The 16,991-nt window shown below is 42.5% G+C and overlaps 1 protein-coding gene across 2 annotated transcripts in view; it reads left to right on the top strand.

Annotated features, from left to right (window-relative positions):
* CNST (consortin, connexin sorting protein) overlaps positions 1-16,991 on the top strand; it is a 118,219-nt gene that overhangs the window by 42,343 nt on the left and 58,885 nt on the right. For both annotated transcript variants that reach the window (XM_043568450.1, XM_043568449.1), the window contains exon 2: positions 1,747-2,175. In XM_043568450.1, coding sequence (XP_043424385.1) covers positions 1,797-2,175 — 379 coding nt within the window. In that variant the 5' untranslated portion in view covers positions 1,747-1,796. The remainder of the gene's footprint in view (positions 1-1,746; positions 2,176-16,991) is intronic.

The raw sequence follows: 16,991 nt of genomic DNA, 5'->3' as shown, positions 1-16,991 counted from the left end.
TTCTTGCCTCTTTTGTCATAGATTAGTTGACCATATACATGTGGGTTTATTTCGGGGCTCTCTCTCCTGTTCTGTTGATCTCTGTCTGTCTTAGCCACAGAGGTTTTATTTTTATTTTTTTAGTAAGTAGGCTCCATGCCCAGCACAGAGCTCTGAGCTAAGAGTCAAACGCTTAACCGACTAAGCCACCCAGGCTCCTCCAGCCACAGACGTTTCAACAGTCATTTGAGGCTGGGTTCTCTCATGATAGTGATCTCGAAGACACCTCATTAAAATAATAGCTTTTTAAATTAAGAACTATACTCTGTTTAGAATTTATTTCAGGGCTAAACCTAAGTTAGTAGAGAGATGTAGTATAAGGAAAATGATACCATCCAGATTTAGATATTTTTATCTTTGCCAGCCAGTACTTTTATGGGGGTTTTTTTGTTGTTTTTTTTTTGTTTTTTGTTTTTTTAATTTTTTTTTCAACGTTTATTTATTTTTGGGACAGAGAGAGACAGAGCATGAACGGGGGAGGGGCAGAGAGAGAGGGAGACACAGAATCGGAAACAGGCTCCAGGCTCTGAGCCATCAGCCCAGAGCCTGACGCGGGGCTCGAACTCACGGACCGCGAGATCGTGACCTGGCTGAAGCCGGACGCTTAACCGACTGCGCCACCCAGGCGCCCCCAGTACTTTTATGTTTGAATCAAATAAAATACTCCAGTTGCAAAATACGTTGAAAACGTGATACAATCCAGGTAGGGCTGATGTTTTATTTTGTACTTTGTCTTCATGTTTTGAAAGAATTATACTTTATTTACATGATTCTAAAGGCCAAATAAGCATTTCTGTTAATTTGAAGAATTTAAAAAAAAATCATTAAACTTTTTCTCAGATAACTGGAATATTATATTTGATTCAAACCCAAAATAATGATTGGCAAGCAAAAAATTTTAAATTCTAGCTGGCATAATTTTTCCTTAAAATGTAATATACTTTCGGAGGATAAGAAGGGACAAGACATGTCTGACAAGAGAGGCTTAGAATCTGTTTTGTGTAGTTTTAAAATGTTAGAAGGATCCTTGGAGCAGATTTAGATTTTCCAAGTCTAAACTAGTCTAGAGTTAATTGTGGCCCTCCTTTTTTTTTTTTTTTTTTTCAATTGTATAAAAGGAATTTGCTGACAATTCTAAGGTACTTTCCAGGGCTTGTTTTGTGGAAATAAATGATGTAATGAGACTATGGTATAAGCATATACCCCCCAAATTTTCTACGTACCTTTTTTTCAATGTATTTAAAAAATATCCTAAATGTGCTCGTTGGCAAATATTGCTGTTTTCAGCCAGATGAGGACTTATCCGGCTTTCATTTGTCTGGTAAGTATCCAGGGATAACATATGAGTGATGGATTTTAGCAGATGACCTCATTTAACCAGTAGTTGCATTGCTTTCATTAAGATAGGGGTCCCAACATCATGCACGGGACAGTGACACGGAGAACTTACCTAAGTATATCAGTACCAGGGCTCCATCTTGGACAGGCTCTCCAGGTAGTAAACACACAGCGAGGGTTGAGAACGCTTGTCTTCAAGCAGGAACCAGTGGAGGTTGGGTGGGGTGGTGAGCGAGAAGAAGTAGTAGGAGTGAGCTGTGGTCATGTCCATCCTTTCCCTGCTCACAGCGAAACGACCCAAGAGACAACGATCACGAGAACCCAGGGCTTAGAAAATGAAATAGCTTTTTTTCTCTTTTGTCATTGTAGACATGGAAGGACTTTGATGAAACATAAATGGTTCAACAAAAGATGCTCTAATGGATGACAGCGAAACTCCTACATATAATCTGCAGATAGAACCACAAGATGGGTATCATCCTGGTGACGGCGTGGGAAGTACAGTAACACGCTTAGCTTCTGCATCGGATGAAAATGAAAATCAGCTTGACGGGGACGGGCAGGAGCGTCTGAGCCCGGGTGCCACTGCAATGGGCAGACCTGCAGTGTGCGAGCAGGACAGTCTCAACAATAATGAGAGCTGCACCCCCAGCTGTGAGGTGGCTGTGTGTGAGAACCTGGGGGACACTTCCTATGAAAGCCCCAAGGACGGGCAGGCCTCCGTGGGAAAGGACAAAAAAATACCTGGAAAAAGAAGCTCCAGAACCAAAAGAGGCACCACTAAGAAGATAGCACAAGGTACTTTTAAAAAATCCTTTTTTATACTGTTCTCTACCTAAAAATAAACTGTCTTCTCTCCCATACTCTGTATAACGTCCTACATCTTCTGTCCTGTACTCTGTATACTGTCCTACATCTTGCTTTACTTCTCTTTTTTTTTAATTTTTTTTAACGTTTATTTATTTTTGAGACAGAGAGAGACAGAGCATGAATGGGGGAGGGGCAGAGAGAGAAAGGGAGACACAGAATCTGAAACAGGCTCCAGGCTCTGAGCCATCAGTACAGAGCCCGACGCGGGGCTTGAACTCACGAACCGCGAACTTCTCTTAATAGACTCTGGAGCTGGTTCTCTAGTAGCACATACGGATCCAGCCGGGTGGCATGTCACGCACGTGATGTCTCACATGCCTGTACCACTTCTCTGTGCCTCTTCCCAGTAGTTTGCCGTAACAATGTGCTGAAATTTTAATTATTTTACATGCTTTCACACCAGGTACTTTAAACGTATGTTGTCTTCTTCCTTCCCATAAAATTCTTCATGGGATCTTTCCAACTCCAGAAGTGAATAATTGTGTTAGCATATATTAATATACGTCTTACATCAGTGTTGAATAAGACATCTAGTTTTCATTGTATCACTTTGGTTACAAAGTAATTCAGAGTATTTCTTTTTCCCCCCCGCCCCCCAGAGTATTTCTTGTTTGGTGTATAGTTTGGCAGTTAAAGTGGGGAGCTTTGGACCTTGTTTTCCCCTGAATCACAGGCACCCCTGAAAACAGGCAGCCCCTGGTTGTTTTTCATCAGAAACATGTGAGCCTGCAACATTCAGGCACATCTTAGGCTGGGACTCCTAGTATAGCCCCGCTTCACCCAAGTCAGCGGTCTTTGCATGAGGCTCAAGAGCACGAAGGAGAGCGTCTCCTCTCATCTTCTGCTTCTTTGCCTGATTAGAAATACAGTCATTGTATCCATATCTGGTATTTTTATTCGTTTTTTCATTTGGAGTAAAAGATGAAACTTTCCAGTTCCTACAGACTTATCCTTATTATTTCAATAAAATGATTTGATAACTTTTTTTTAATGTTTATTCACTTATTTTTGAGAGAGAGAGAGAGTGCACGAGTGAGGGAGGGCACAGAGAGAGGGAGACAGAGGATCCAAAGCAGGCTCGGTGCTGAGAGTGCAGAGCCTGATGCGGGGCTCGAACTCACGAACCGTGAGATCATGACCTGAGCCAAGGATGCTTAACTAACTGAGCCACCCAGATGCCCTCATTTGATAACTTTTTAATGTAGCTTATAATTAGGCTTTCCTGTTGACTGATCCCTTCATCCTTGCTTTTCCTTAGTAGGCTTAAATTAAAATAATTTTTTTAATGTTTATTTATTTATTTTGAGAGAGTGTGCAAGTGAAGGGGGAGGGGCACGGCAAGAACCCCAAGCAGGCTCTGGGCTGCCAGCACAGACCCCGACACAGGGCTCAGTCCCACAAACCGTCCAGCGCAGACCCTGACACAGGGCTCAGTCCCACAAACCGTGAGATCATGACCTGAGCCGAAATCAAGAGTTGGACACTTCAACCGACTGAGCCACCTAGGTGCCCCTAAGATGATTTTTGAAAAGAGATATGAAAGCCTTTTCTTAAAAGATCTACGGTAAATCAGATAATGTATGTAGTGCTATTTATATATAGATTGATTTATTCAATAACTATAATCCAAGAGCAGTTTGTGCCTCTCTGATACGTTCTTTTGATGTTTTTGAGAACTGAGACCTAGTTGCATATGTATGTGGGTCAATCATAGCTTCAGGATGATGGCTGCTTTTATTCCTTCCTTCCACACATGACCTTATTCCATTTTCCCTAGGTGTGATGATATTATTTAGTTATTCAGTACTTACTATCTAGCAAGCAGATATGTGTAGAATTACTGCCTCCTAATGCATTTGAAATATATGATTTATAAAACCTATGGATAGTCTTTATACAGATTAGCTTTAAGTTATATATCTTAAATGCAATGAGTTTTAGAAGTGTAAGAAAATGGAGTTGGCAGTTGCAAAACCTAAGTTCAAATCTTCTGGTTCTAGGTCACTTGGTGAGACTTAATGATTCTGTACTTCAGTTTCCTCAACTGTATAATGATGATGTTCATCTGTATATATGTCTATAAAATTCCTTTCTGAGCTATGAATTCCTAAGATTTTGAAGAGGTCGTATGGTCTAAACTTGGTTAAAATTCAGTGACTCACCTCTGTATCTATAGAGGATTTTTTTTATATATATATGTAAGGGGTATGTTGTTATTTGTACTTTAAGTTTTGTTGTTAAATTTGGGTGAGCAGTAGAATTTTAAACTGGGTAGAAAGCTTCTCATGAGGACAGAATTACTTCTTTCTACACCTGGAAAGGACCTGGAATGCAGCTTCAGGATGGCCTGGGAGCCTTCTCCCTGTACCCTGAGAGATCGCTGAAGCTCGGGCTCTCTCAGTGCGTGCCCCGTCACCAGATCTGAGTGATCCTGTCTCTCTGACAGCTCCCTGGTTAGTCTTTTTCTGTCCATCTCCACTGCCACAGTTCAGCGTCCTCCTCCTTAGCTGGAGTAAAGCTCCCTAAAGATGTCTCCATCTTGTCGCTCCGGATCCGGTTCCCATGTCAGCACAAACAGTGCAGAGAGTCCCTGCATAGGTGTCTACACGTGGGCATGTTAGTGCTTCTTTTTACTGGGAAATCCCAAGATCCTAAGGAGACGAAGCCTCAACATTTTGCAGATGGGCGCTTTTCTGATAATACGATAGCTTTTCAAATGTGAAATGACGTATAAAGCCTTGACACTCAGTCCCAAACCAGCAATAGTAAGGTGCTCTCTCAATACTTTTTTAAAAAGCATATTAAGGTGACTTTATTTACTCTTATGCCTCTTTACCTAGGTTAATTGGTAATAATTTTTTGTATTTCCAAAAGCTAGTACTGGAAAAAAAGGTGAGCAGTAGTATGAGGAGACATGTCATTATTTACAGGTTTTCTGGAGCTAACACTTGTGTTGTTTTTTTGCTGTAATGAGCAGCAGGCTAAAGTCTATTATCAGAAAGTAAGAATAGTATGAAAGCTGTCTTATAGAGAGGGGGCATTTGAAAGTGAATACCCAGAGGCAGCACTTCTAAAAACCTTTAGCTTGGCCTCACAGAAGTCTGGTTGCCATTTTATGTATTATTTTTACTTACTTACTTACTTATTTATTTATTTATTTATTTATTTATATTTAATGTTTATTTTTGAGAGACAAGAGACAGAGCATGCGTGGGGGAGGGGCAGAGAGAGTGGGAGACACAGAATCCGAAGCAGGCTCCAGGCTCTGAGCTGTCAGCACGGAGCCCCACATGGGGCTCGAACTCGTGAACTGAGAGGTCATGCCCTGAGCCGAAGTTGGAAGCTTAACTGACTGAGCCCACCGGTTACCATTCTATTACAAGACTGTTTCCTTTAGAGAATTGAATCTCTTTAATATAGTCGACTAAGAAGGATTTCAAGCTGCATCACATCACGTTCTCACTATAGTTGAATCTGGCGTAGCTTTAAGTAAATATCCTAAAAATGAATGAAAGCGAGCCTATAAATTTTTAACAGCTTTGCTGAGATATTCACATACCACACACTTCACCTAATGTGTATAATTCACTCATTTTCGGTTCATTCACAAAACTGTACGACCATTACCACCATCAATTTTAGAACATTTTCACCATCACACAAAGAAACCCCATACTTGCTAGCAGTCGCTCCCCATTTTCTGCTGAGACCTCCCAGCCCTAGGCAGCCACTAATCTGCTATCTTTACAGATTTGTCTACTCAGGACATTTCATGTAAATGGAATTGTACAGTATATGGCCTTTTGCAACTGGCTTCCTTCACTTAGCATAATATTTTCAAGATTCACCCAAGTTGTGCCCCCATGTATCAGTACTTTATTTCTTTTTATTGTCGATTAATATTCCACTGCAAAGGATATATCATATTTCACTTATCTATTTGTCAGCTGATGGACGTTGGGACTGTTTCTACTCTGGGGCTATATTGAATAATGCTCCTATGAACATTACAGTTTTTAAGGGGTTTTGGGTTTTTTTGTTTTTGTTTTTTTTAGAGTACGTTTCTTATTTATTTAAATTCAAGTTAGCTAACATACAGTATAGTGCTGGTTTCAGGAGTAGAACCCAGTGATTCATCCCTTACGCACAGCAGCCACTGCTCACCCCCAAAAGTGCCCTCCTTAATGCCCATCACCCATTTAGCCCATTACCTCACCCGCGTCCTCTCTATCAACCCCCAGTTTGTTCTGTGTTTAAAAGTCTCTTACAGTTTGCTCCCTCTCTCTATCTTATTTTTCCTTCCCTTCCCCTGTGTTCATCTGTTGTGTTTCTCAAATTCCATATGTGAATGAAATCATATGATATTTGTCTTTCTCTGACCTATTTTGCTTAGCATAATACACTCTAGTTCCATCCATGTCATTAAAAATGGCAATATTTCATTCTTTTTGGTCACCGAGTAGTACTCCATTGAACATTCATACTACTGCGTCGTCTTTATCCATTCATCAATTGATGGACATTTGGGCTCTTTCCAGACTTTGGCTCTTGTCGGTAGCACTGCTATAAACATTGGGATGGTGCATGTGCCCTGTTTTCCAGAGTGGCTGCACCAATTTGCATTCCCATTAGCGGTGAAGAGGGTCCCTCTTAGTCTGCATCCTCACCAACACCTGTTGTTGCCTGAGTTGTTAATTTTAGCCATTCTGACAGGTATGAGGTGGTATCTCACTCTGGTTTTGCTTTGTATTTCCCTGATGATGAGTGATGTTGAGCATCTTTTCTTGTGTCTGTTAGCCATCTGGATGTCTTCTTTGGAAAAGTGTCTATTCATGTCTTTTGCCTGTTTCTTTAATGGATTATTTTTTGGGTGTTGAGTTTGATAAATTCTTTTTTTTTTAATGTTTTTATTTTATTTTTGAGAGAGAGAGAGAGAGAGAGAGAGAACAAGCGGAAGAGGAGAGAGACGCACACAGAATCCAAAGCAGGCTCCAGTCTCCGGGCTGTCAGCTTAGGGCCCACTGCAGGGCGTGAACACACGAACCACGAGATCATGACCTGAGCCGAAGTCAGACGCTTAACCAACTAAGCCACCTAGGCACCCCAATATGTTCTTTATAGATTTAGGATATTAACCCTTTATCTGATATGTCTTTTGCAAATTATCTTCTCACATTCCCTTGGTTGCTGTTTAGTTTTGTTGATTGTTTCCTTTGCTGTGCAGAAGCTTTGTATCTTTTTTTTCCCTTGAGAGAGAGAGAGAGCAAGAGCGGGCTTGTGTGCACACACGCGCACAAGTGGGGGAAGGGCAGAGAGGGAGAAGGAGGGAGACAGGATCCGAAGCAGGCTCTATACTGTCAGCGCAGAACCTGATGTGGGACCCGAACTCAAGAACCATGAGATAATGACCTGAGCCAAAGTTGTCTGACGCTTGACCAACTAAGCCACCCAGGTGCCTCAGAAACTTTGTATCTTGATGAGGTCCCAATAGCATATGTTTGCTTTTATTTCCCTTGCCATCGGAGAGGTGTGTAATAAGAAGTGGCTGCGGCTGAGATCGAAGAAGTTGCTGCCTGTTTTCTCCTCTAGGATTTTGATGGTTTCCTGTCTCACATTTAGGTCTTTCATCCATTGTGAATTAATTTTTGTATGTGATGTAAGAAAGTGGTCCAGTTTCATTCTTCTGCATGTTGCTGTCCAGTTTTCCCAGCACTACTTGCTAAAGAGACTGTCTTTTTTCCATTGAATACTCTTTCCTGCTTTGTCAAAGATTAGTTGACCGTATAGTTGTGGGTTTGTTTCTGGGTTCTCTATTCTGTTCCATTGATTTGAGTGTCTGTTTTTGTGCCAGTACCATAGTGTCGTGTGGATTACAGCTTTGTAATACAGCTTGAAATCCGGAATTGTGATGCCTCCAGCTTTGGTTTTCTTTTCCAACATTACTTTGGCTGTGTGGGCTCTTTTCTGGTAGTGTACAAGTTTTTATGTGGACGTATGTTTTCATTTTTTTGGTTATGTGTGCCTAGGAGTAGAATTGCCACATTATAAATCAGTACTTCATTTAACTTATTGAAGATCTGCTGAACTGTCGTCGTCCAAAGTGGCTACACCATTTCACATTTCCTACCAGCAACATCTAAGGGTTATAATTTTTCCACATCTTCTCCAACACTTGGTAATATCTGCTCCTTTGAAAGTTTATTTTTGAGAGGGAGAGAGAGAGAGAGTGCAAGCAGGTGAGGGGCAGAGAGAGAGGGAGACAGAGGACCAGAAGCCATCTCCACGCTGACAACAGAGAGCCTGATGTGGGGCTCAAACGCGCAAACCGTGGGATCACAACTCAAGCCGAAGTCCGATGCTTAACCAGCTGAGCCACCCAGGCACTCCTCTGCTCCTTTGATGTTAACTACAGTCTTTTTTTTTTTTTGAGATATAACTTACATGCCATGAACTTCACCATCATAAAGTGTACAACCTCCTGGTTTTATATATTCTCATAGAATATACAATTCTATATATTTTGCTGCTATAATATTTTGCTGAAAAGCAAAAAATAAAGATGTTGCAAGTATTAAGAAAAGAGTGACTCACAGTCTTCCACTTCAAAGTGAAACCAATTTATTTGTCCTGAATGAATGGAAATAACGTATTCAGAGTATACTTCTTTGTACGCTGCACTTGCTTATAATATATCATTCTATCTAATTCTCAAACATTTTATCCCCCTTAAAAGAAATCCTTTACCCATTAGCGGTTACTCTCCATTTCTCTTTCCCTCCAGCCTAGCCCCTGGCAAGCATTAGACACATACATTTTGTGTAGTTGTAAAAGACAAGTTCCGATTATTAAGTGTTTGGTGGTTGCCATAGAACATACTTTATTTACTCAGTCACCCTAGTATTTAAGCATTTAACAAAAACAGTTCAGCAAATGGCAGGAAGCCAGAGATAGGCAGCAGATGGAAATTGGGAAAGGAAGAACTTCCAGATTAACTTGCCACTGGCTGTTCAGTGCCCTGACTTGTTCAGCTGGGGGCCTCCAGCTGGGAGGTGACCAGGAGGGCTTGAAAGCTAGAAAAAAAAAAACAAATCTGGGCAATGCATCTGTGGCTGGAGTCAGGCTTGCAGAGTGAAAAGAACAAAGACTTTGGCCCTGCCTGTTCCTACCTAAGTGATCTTAGGAAAGTAACTCATTTCCTTATCTGTAAGAGGGCTAATCCTACCATTCCTGAAAGATGGTCCTTAGAATGAGTGATCCTGTAGTTAAGCTCTTTATCAAATACTCAGCCTAAGATAGGTGCTTCCAAATGGTACTTGTAGTCTTTATGTATGTAGCAGGATGATTTTGAGGGGCATGATCAGGGGCAGCATTCAGTAAAAGTAAGCCGTTGGTTTAATTTGACTTTAATTCCATCTTCCCTCTTTTGTCAGTATCGCCTTATCTCCTAACATCTTTCTAATGCTCTCTTTTCAGATTCACCTGTCCCCCTTGCTCCCCTAAGGTATATTCCTAAAAACTCGTGCCCAGTGCCACCCTGGTTTAACGTCTGGTATAATGTGCCTGCTGGCAGGTTAACTGACCTCTAAAGTAAAAACTGATGATGCAGGTGCCCAGTTTGCATTTTACATATCTGCCTTCAACCAGAGTAGAACCTTTTTAGTTCTAAACTTGAATGCCTAATGGAGTCAGCCAAGTAAGTTCTATACTGTGGTTTTGGCCAGGATTGGGATCCTGGGATTGATGAGAACTTTGACGGACAGGACTGTGCGGACCTAGCTAAATGTGTTCCAATTAAAAATGTAAAGGCCTGCATTTCTCAGCACTTAGCTGCCCTTCCTACGTTTTCAAAGGCAACAATGTCATACTGAGCCCCTCCATATGTAAGGACCATTGTGATTACATTGGGCCCACCCAGATAGTGTAGCATAATCTGCCTTTTTCTAAGGCCAAATGACTAACGACCTTAATCCCATCTGCTTCCTAATTCCCTTTTGTGACTTAATGTGACATATTTATGGGGATTGGGACATGGATGTCTTTGGGGGCCATTATTCTGTCCATGAAAATACTTTAAGATTGACTAGATGATGACTTTATATAGCAGAATTCTTCCCTTTATAAAAAATGTTTTATAGGGGCGCCTGGGTGGCTCAGTCGGTTAAGCATCTGACTTCGGCTCAGGTCATGATCTCGCGGTCCGTGAGTTCGAGCCCCGCGTCAGGCTCTGTGCTGACCGCTCAGAGCCTGGAGCCTGTTTCCGATTCTGTGTCTCCCTCTCTCTCTGCCCCTCCCCCGTTCATGCTCTGTCTCTCTCTGTCTCAAAAATAAATAAATGTTAAAAAAATTTTTTTTAATGTTTTATATTATTTTGTATACCATACAGGGTTACTTAGTTAATAGATACTTATTGAGCACTGTATGTATGCCAGGCACTGTTGGCAAACCTGCCTTTGAGTTTTGTATGCTTGAGTATGAGAGCCTAGTAAATAACAGGTTCTGTCTAGCAAGGTGGGAGTCAGGACTGGTACTTAGCAAGCACAGGGCTGTAGAAATGCTGGCCTAGAACGGCTATGGGAGGCTTCCAGGAGGAAGCTTGGATGTCCAAGCTGAGAGAGGGACAAATAAGCACTAGCCAAGTAAAGGAGATGGGGGTAAGGGGACAGGAAGGACGTAAAAGGTGACAGGCACAACACAGACTAAAGCCACGTTTCAGAAACTGCCAATATTCAGTTTGTCTGGAGCAGAATAAAAGGGGAGAATGAATCTAGGGCAAATAGTGGAGAACAGAACAGTAGAGAGATTGAAGCTCGAAAGATCAGCAAGGTCCAGGTTATGAAGGATTGTTGTTTCGTGGTGACCACTTTGGGCTTTGCCAGCAGGTTTGAACAAGAGTGATGTGATTTGAGCTGCAGGGTTTTAGAAAGGCGGCTCCCTCTGCAGTGTGGAGAGTGGGTTAGGATAGGGCCAGATAAGAGGCAGTGTAGCTGGGAGGGGCTTCTGCGGTAATCTGTGCAGGGGATGCTGGTCCTCCTGACGGGGTGGCCTTGGGGCTGGAAAGAAGTAAAAGGACTGGGAGTTATTAAGGGGGTGGAATTGACTGAACTAGGTCATAGAGTAGGTGTGAGAAAGTCCAGGATTATCCCCAGTTGTGCGGTTCAGGCACCAGATGCGCGATGATGCCGCTTAAGGGGGGTGTGAATGTAGAGAGTCAAGGAGCAAGTGTGGGGAGAAAAGGGCAGAAGGCAATGTGGCGATCTGGGGCCAGGTGTCTGGAGTCCCTTAGACACCTAAGTGACCATGTTGAACAGGCTGTTGGTCTAGGTCTCGGGACTGTGATCTTGGCTAAAGATGTAGCTTTTGGAAATAGAAAGGATCTTGAAAATTGCCTACCCACACCCCTTAATTTTTAGTTTTTAAAATTTTTAATTTTTTTCATTGATTTTCACTTACTAGATTGCCAGTTTATTGTAAAAGGATCTAACTCAGGGATGCACAAGGCAAGGAACGGGGAAAGTACGGGAGCCTCTGTGCCCTCTCCGGCACACCGCCCCACGTCCCAGAAGCTGATCCCTTAATATATTTTTCTGACCCCTTAATTTTTATAAATGAAGTTCAGGTTTGATCTACACAGTACCTTTGTTTTGCAGGAGACGGGGGAAGAATTAGGGTGTGAACCCAGGGCATCTAAAGAGCCGATGTGTTTTCTGTGCAGCAGAGTTTTACTTGTCCCACTACACAGTGAGGTTGTCTCCATAGGATTAATAGTGATAACGATGGTGGGGCGTCTGGGTGGCTCAGTCAGTCAAACGTCTACCTCTTGATTTCGGCTCAGGTCATGATTTCTTTTTTTTTTTTTTAATTTGTTTTTAAATTTACATCCAAGTTAGTTACTTTATAGTGCTATAATGATCTCAGGAGTAGATTTCAGTGATTCATCCCCTATGTATAACACCCAGTGCTCATCCCAACAAGTGCCCTCCCTAAGGCCCCTTGCCCATTTAGCCCATCCCCCCACCCACAGCCCCTCCAGCAACCCTCAGTTCTCTGTATTTAAGAGTCTCTTATGTTTCATCCCTCTCCTTGTTTTTATTTATTTTTGCTTCCCTTTTTGACTTTTTTTTTAAGGTTTTTAAATTTTAGTTTGAGAGAGACAGAGAGAAAGAACGTGGGGGGTGGCAGTAGGGGGAGTGGAGAGAGAGAATCCTAAGTAGGCTCCACATTGTCAGCACAGAGCCGGAAGCAGGGCTTGATCTCAGGAACCTGTGAGATCCTGACCAGAGCCAAAACAGAGTTGGATTCTTAACCAACTGAGCCACCCGGGTGCCCCAGAAGCCACACTTTTTCTACAATGTAATTTTATTTTATTTATTTATTTATTTATTTATTTTTTTTTTTTTTAATTTTTTTTCAACGTTTTTTATTTATTTTTGGGACAGAGAGAGACAGAGCATGGATGGATGAGGGGCAGAGAGAGAGGGAGACACAGAATCGGAAACAGGCTCCAGGCTCCGAGCCATCAGCCCAGAGCCTGACGCGGGGCTCGAACTCACGGACCGCGAGATCGTGACCTGGCTGAAGTCGGACGCTTAACCGACTGCGCCACCCAGGCGCCCCTTTATTTTTTTTAATGTTTACTTATTAATTTATTTACTTACTTATTTTGAGAGGGAGGGGCAAGACTCCCTATTTGAGACTATTTGAGAGGGAGGGTCAAGAGAGAGAGAGAAAGACTCCCAAGTAGGCTTGGTGCTGTCAGCACAGAACCCGACGTGGGACTGGATACCACGAACCGTGAGATCATGGCCTGAGCCAAAATCAAGAGTTAGACACTTAACCGACTGAACCACCCAGATTCCCCATAATGTAATTTTGAAGGTGATGTTCTGTCACTTCTGCCATATTCTGTTTGTTCGATGCACGTTATTAGGTCCAGCCCACACGGGAAGGGGATTATCCAAGGGCACGGATACTAAGAGGCAAGTCACCAGGGGCCATCTGACAGGTTGTCTCCCACAGTCTGCCAGGGAAGGGCAGGGTCTCAGAGTGTGGCAAGGGCCCTGAGAGCAGGTAACGGTAGATAGACACACATTCTTTTTTTCTCTGAGTGCCTTTCTCAGAGATTGCTTGTGGGACCCAGGATACCTGGTGGTACAGACAGGCCAGTCCGACAACTTTCTACTTCTTGTCTGTTGTTTCATGATTTCAGTTGTACTCTTAAAATGTGATAGGTATGTAGGGGCTCCTGGCTGGCATAGTCTGAAAACCTCAAGCCCCAGATTGGGTGGACAGAGTACTTAAATAAATAAATAAACAAACAAACAAACAAACTTTAAAAAACGAAAAAGAGTGTATGGTAGCCATATAGAAAGAAGGTGAAAAAGAAGAGAATTACTATCAATATGGCCTTTCACATTTTGTCCGGAAGCCAGCCTTCTCCATCAAATCTCTGTAATGTGATATTTTATGTAAAGAAAATTTGAGAAATTTGCACCCCCCAAAATTTCTGTGAGCATTTCTATGCAGTTACACATATATATTAACAAAGGTGCGAATGAAGACTTTTATCTTTATTTTCCTAAGAATATGTTGTTACTGATTTCACAGAACTCAACTTAATGGAGCATAAATTTAGGGAGGATATTTAGGGACTTCGCTTCCCAACTTTCTACTGTTAAAGTCAAACTTCCCAATGTTAAACAGTTTTGTGTAGTCTCCTTTTGTTTTGTTTTTAACTCCAACTTTTGTTTGTTTATAATCCCTACAGAGAGTGGATGTCTTTTTACCTTTATTTATTTAAAATAATTGTTTCTAGGTATCATTCACAGAGTCAAAACTATAATTAACTAAAAGGGCTTTTTTAATTTTCTTATTGTTTTATTGTGTTTTTAACAAAGTTATTCCATCCATCTGGCTCTCTAATTTTGAAAAAAGCACGCAGGTAAGCATTTGAAAAATGTAGCCACAGGATCAAAAGCAGGTAGAGAGAGTACAGCCATACGACAGAATATCATTTGGCAATAAAAATGAAAAAGTGTTAATAATACTACAAATGAAAACCTTATGCCGAGTGAAAGAAACCAGTCACAAAAGACTATATGTAATATGATTCCATTTTATGAAATGGCCAGAATAGGCAATTGCATGGAAACAGAAGGCAGGTTAGTGGCCGCCAACAGCTGGGGACATTGGGGAAACGCAGAGATGGGACGCTGAGCAGTACGGGGTTTCTTTTTTGAGCGATGAAAGCTTCGTAACATTGGTTGTGGTAATGGTTGCATAGCACTGAATAAACTAAGAGGTTGAACAGTATGGACACTTGAGATGGGTGAATACTATTTTATGTGAATTAGAGTCTCAATAAAACGGTTTTGAAAAAAGCAGTTTGGAGTGGTAGTTGGTTTGGAGATGGGAAGAAACACTAGCGCCATGGTGCTTTGTCCCTGCAAAATGTGAAGATTACCGGTGTAATGGGATTCGACCTAACAGTTTTTTGTAACGTGCGGTGAAGTGCTCCTTTAGCCTGTTTCTCTGGTGTTTTTCTTTTGACTTACGGGAAGTTCAGAGTTAATTCCTGGTTTTCTACATTTTTCTTTCTCGTAAATTCCCCTAATGGAAAGACAGTCTGCTATCAGTAGCTTTAGAGAATTCTAGAATATTGGGGGGGGAGGGGAGGGTTGGTTTCCTTTGGATATTTAGGTTCTCCCTCTTCCTCCACAAATAGGCACTATTTTTAAGTTTTGAATTTATTTTTTATTTTAATGTATTGAGAACGAGACAGTGCAAGCAGGGGAGAGGCAGAGAGAGAGGGGAACAGAGGATCCAAAGCAGGCTCTGCGCTGACAGCAGAGAGCCCCAAGTGGGGCTCGAACTCAGGAACCATGAGATCATGACCTGAGCCAAAGTCAGACGCTCAACCGACTGAGCCACCCAGGTGCCCCAATGAAGTTCATTTCTTGAAGTGCTTTTTCATAGCCACTGTGTGTCTGTAAAAATCTAAATATTGAATTCGGATATTCACACAGTTTGTATCCTAAGTAGGTGAGCCTTTTATATTAAAGGAGAAAATAAATAATGGTGTTTGAGCTCAAGCCTCTCTGGCTGGAGGCAACAGCGTGTAAATACTGAGGTCGGCTTATAGATCTAGACAGTGGTTCGGTGTGGCTCACCACGATTTCAGATGAGTGGTCAGAGCTCTGCTTTTCAAGAGCTCAGCAAAGCAAATGAGCTGTGAAAAGGACTGCTCCTTCCTCTTAAGAACGGTATCCTTCGTGGCATCTACCTTAGAGGAAAATAAGAATATTCTTTTGGGGCACCTGGGGGGCTCAGTGGAGTGAGCTGCCGACTCTTGATTCGGCTCAGGTCATGATCTCACACTTGATGGGATCGAGCCGCGGGTTGGGCTCTGCACTGACAGCACAGAGCCCGCTGGGATTCTCTCCCTCCCTCTTTCTCTGTCCCTCTCCTGCTCGCTCACACACGCTGTCTCTAAATAAGTAAATAAACCTAAAAAAATAAAAAGATATCTTTTGAAGGTTTGTATGGCACTGTCCTTCAGAGTCTATGATGGCACATTGCCACTCACAGCACCTAAAACACAGGTGACAGCTAGCAAAAGGGGCAGTCTTTCAGCCTTGTTTGAGTTCAGTCCGGAAGCATTCGGCAGTTGTCAAGAAGGTGCCTAGAATAAAGTCGGGTGGCTGTTTTCATGTGGTCCCATCTGACACTGATTCCCCTGCTCGACACCCAGTGGAGAGACCGGCACGACCACTTTGCTTGCAAAACACTGGGTGTGCGCTGTGTGATGCTTTGTGTCCCCAGTCATTCGTTTGCAAGCAGCGGGCTGGAGGAGCTGGGCCACTTACTTCAGGTCACAGGGCAGTTGGACTGCAGCCCAGGAGCCTAACCCCAGCCGTGGGCAGCAGAGGCTGCCGCCTGAGGGCACAGGACAAGAGTGCCTCGCGGAGCGGATGCTAATTGTGCCCTGATTACATAAGGTGTCCCTTTGACCCCACGTCACAGCAGAAGGAAGTTGGCTCATTTCCAGATTTGTCTCACCCGTGATAACTAGTGTGGAGGAAAAGGAAGGGATTTTCCTTTTTACCACTTTATTGTGCTTAGCCGATGATCAAAGATACTGAAGTATGAGCACGCTCCTCTCCATCTTCTTTTTTTTTTCTAATTTTTTAAATGGTTATTTATTTTTGAAGGAGAGAGACAGAGCATGAGCACGAGCAGGGGAGGGGCAGAGAGAGAGAGAGAGACACAGAATCCGAAGCAGGCTCCAGGCTCCGAGCTGTCAACACAGAGGCGCACTCGGGACTTGAAGTCACAGACTGTGAGATCGTGACCTGAGTGGAAGTCGGACGCTGAGCCACCCAGGCGCCTGTCTCCTCTCCATTTTCTTGGCACTAACCAGAATCTTGGAGAGAGGAAATGTGGCAGGAAAACCAGGAGCCAAGCACAGAGTCTGCCATAGGAGCTACTTAAGCCATGATTAAAAATTATTACTGACACATCTTCCACAGTTACAGCCAAGGTGTGCATCCGCATGAACGAGTAAGGCAGTTTGTGATGTAATGGCTCCAAGAATCACAACAGAAAAGCCCAGAAACGAAGGCATTTTTTCTTTTATGATTTTAATATTGCAATAAAATACGTATAATATAAAGTTGCTATTTTTTTAATGTTTATTGTGAGAGACAGCGAGTGTGCTTGAGCAGGGAAGGGGCAGAGAGAGAGATGGG

This window comes from Prionailurus bengalensis, chromosome E4, assembly GCF_016509475.1.
Source record: "Prionailurus bengalensis isolate Pbe53 chromosome E4, Fcat_Pben_1.1_paternal_pri, whole genome shotgun sequence".
NCBI lineage: Eukaryota > Metazoa > Chordata > Mammalia > Carnivora > Felidae > Prionailurus > Prionailurus bengalensis.
The sequence above is the reverse complement of the archived record's forward strand: the minus strand, read 5'-3'. Positions and strand labels throughout refer to the sequence as shown.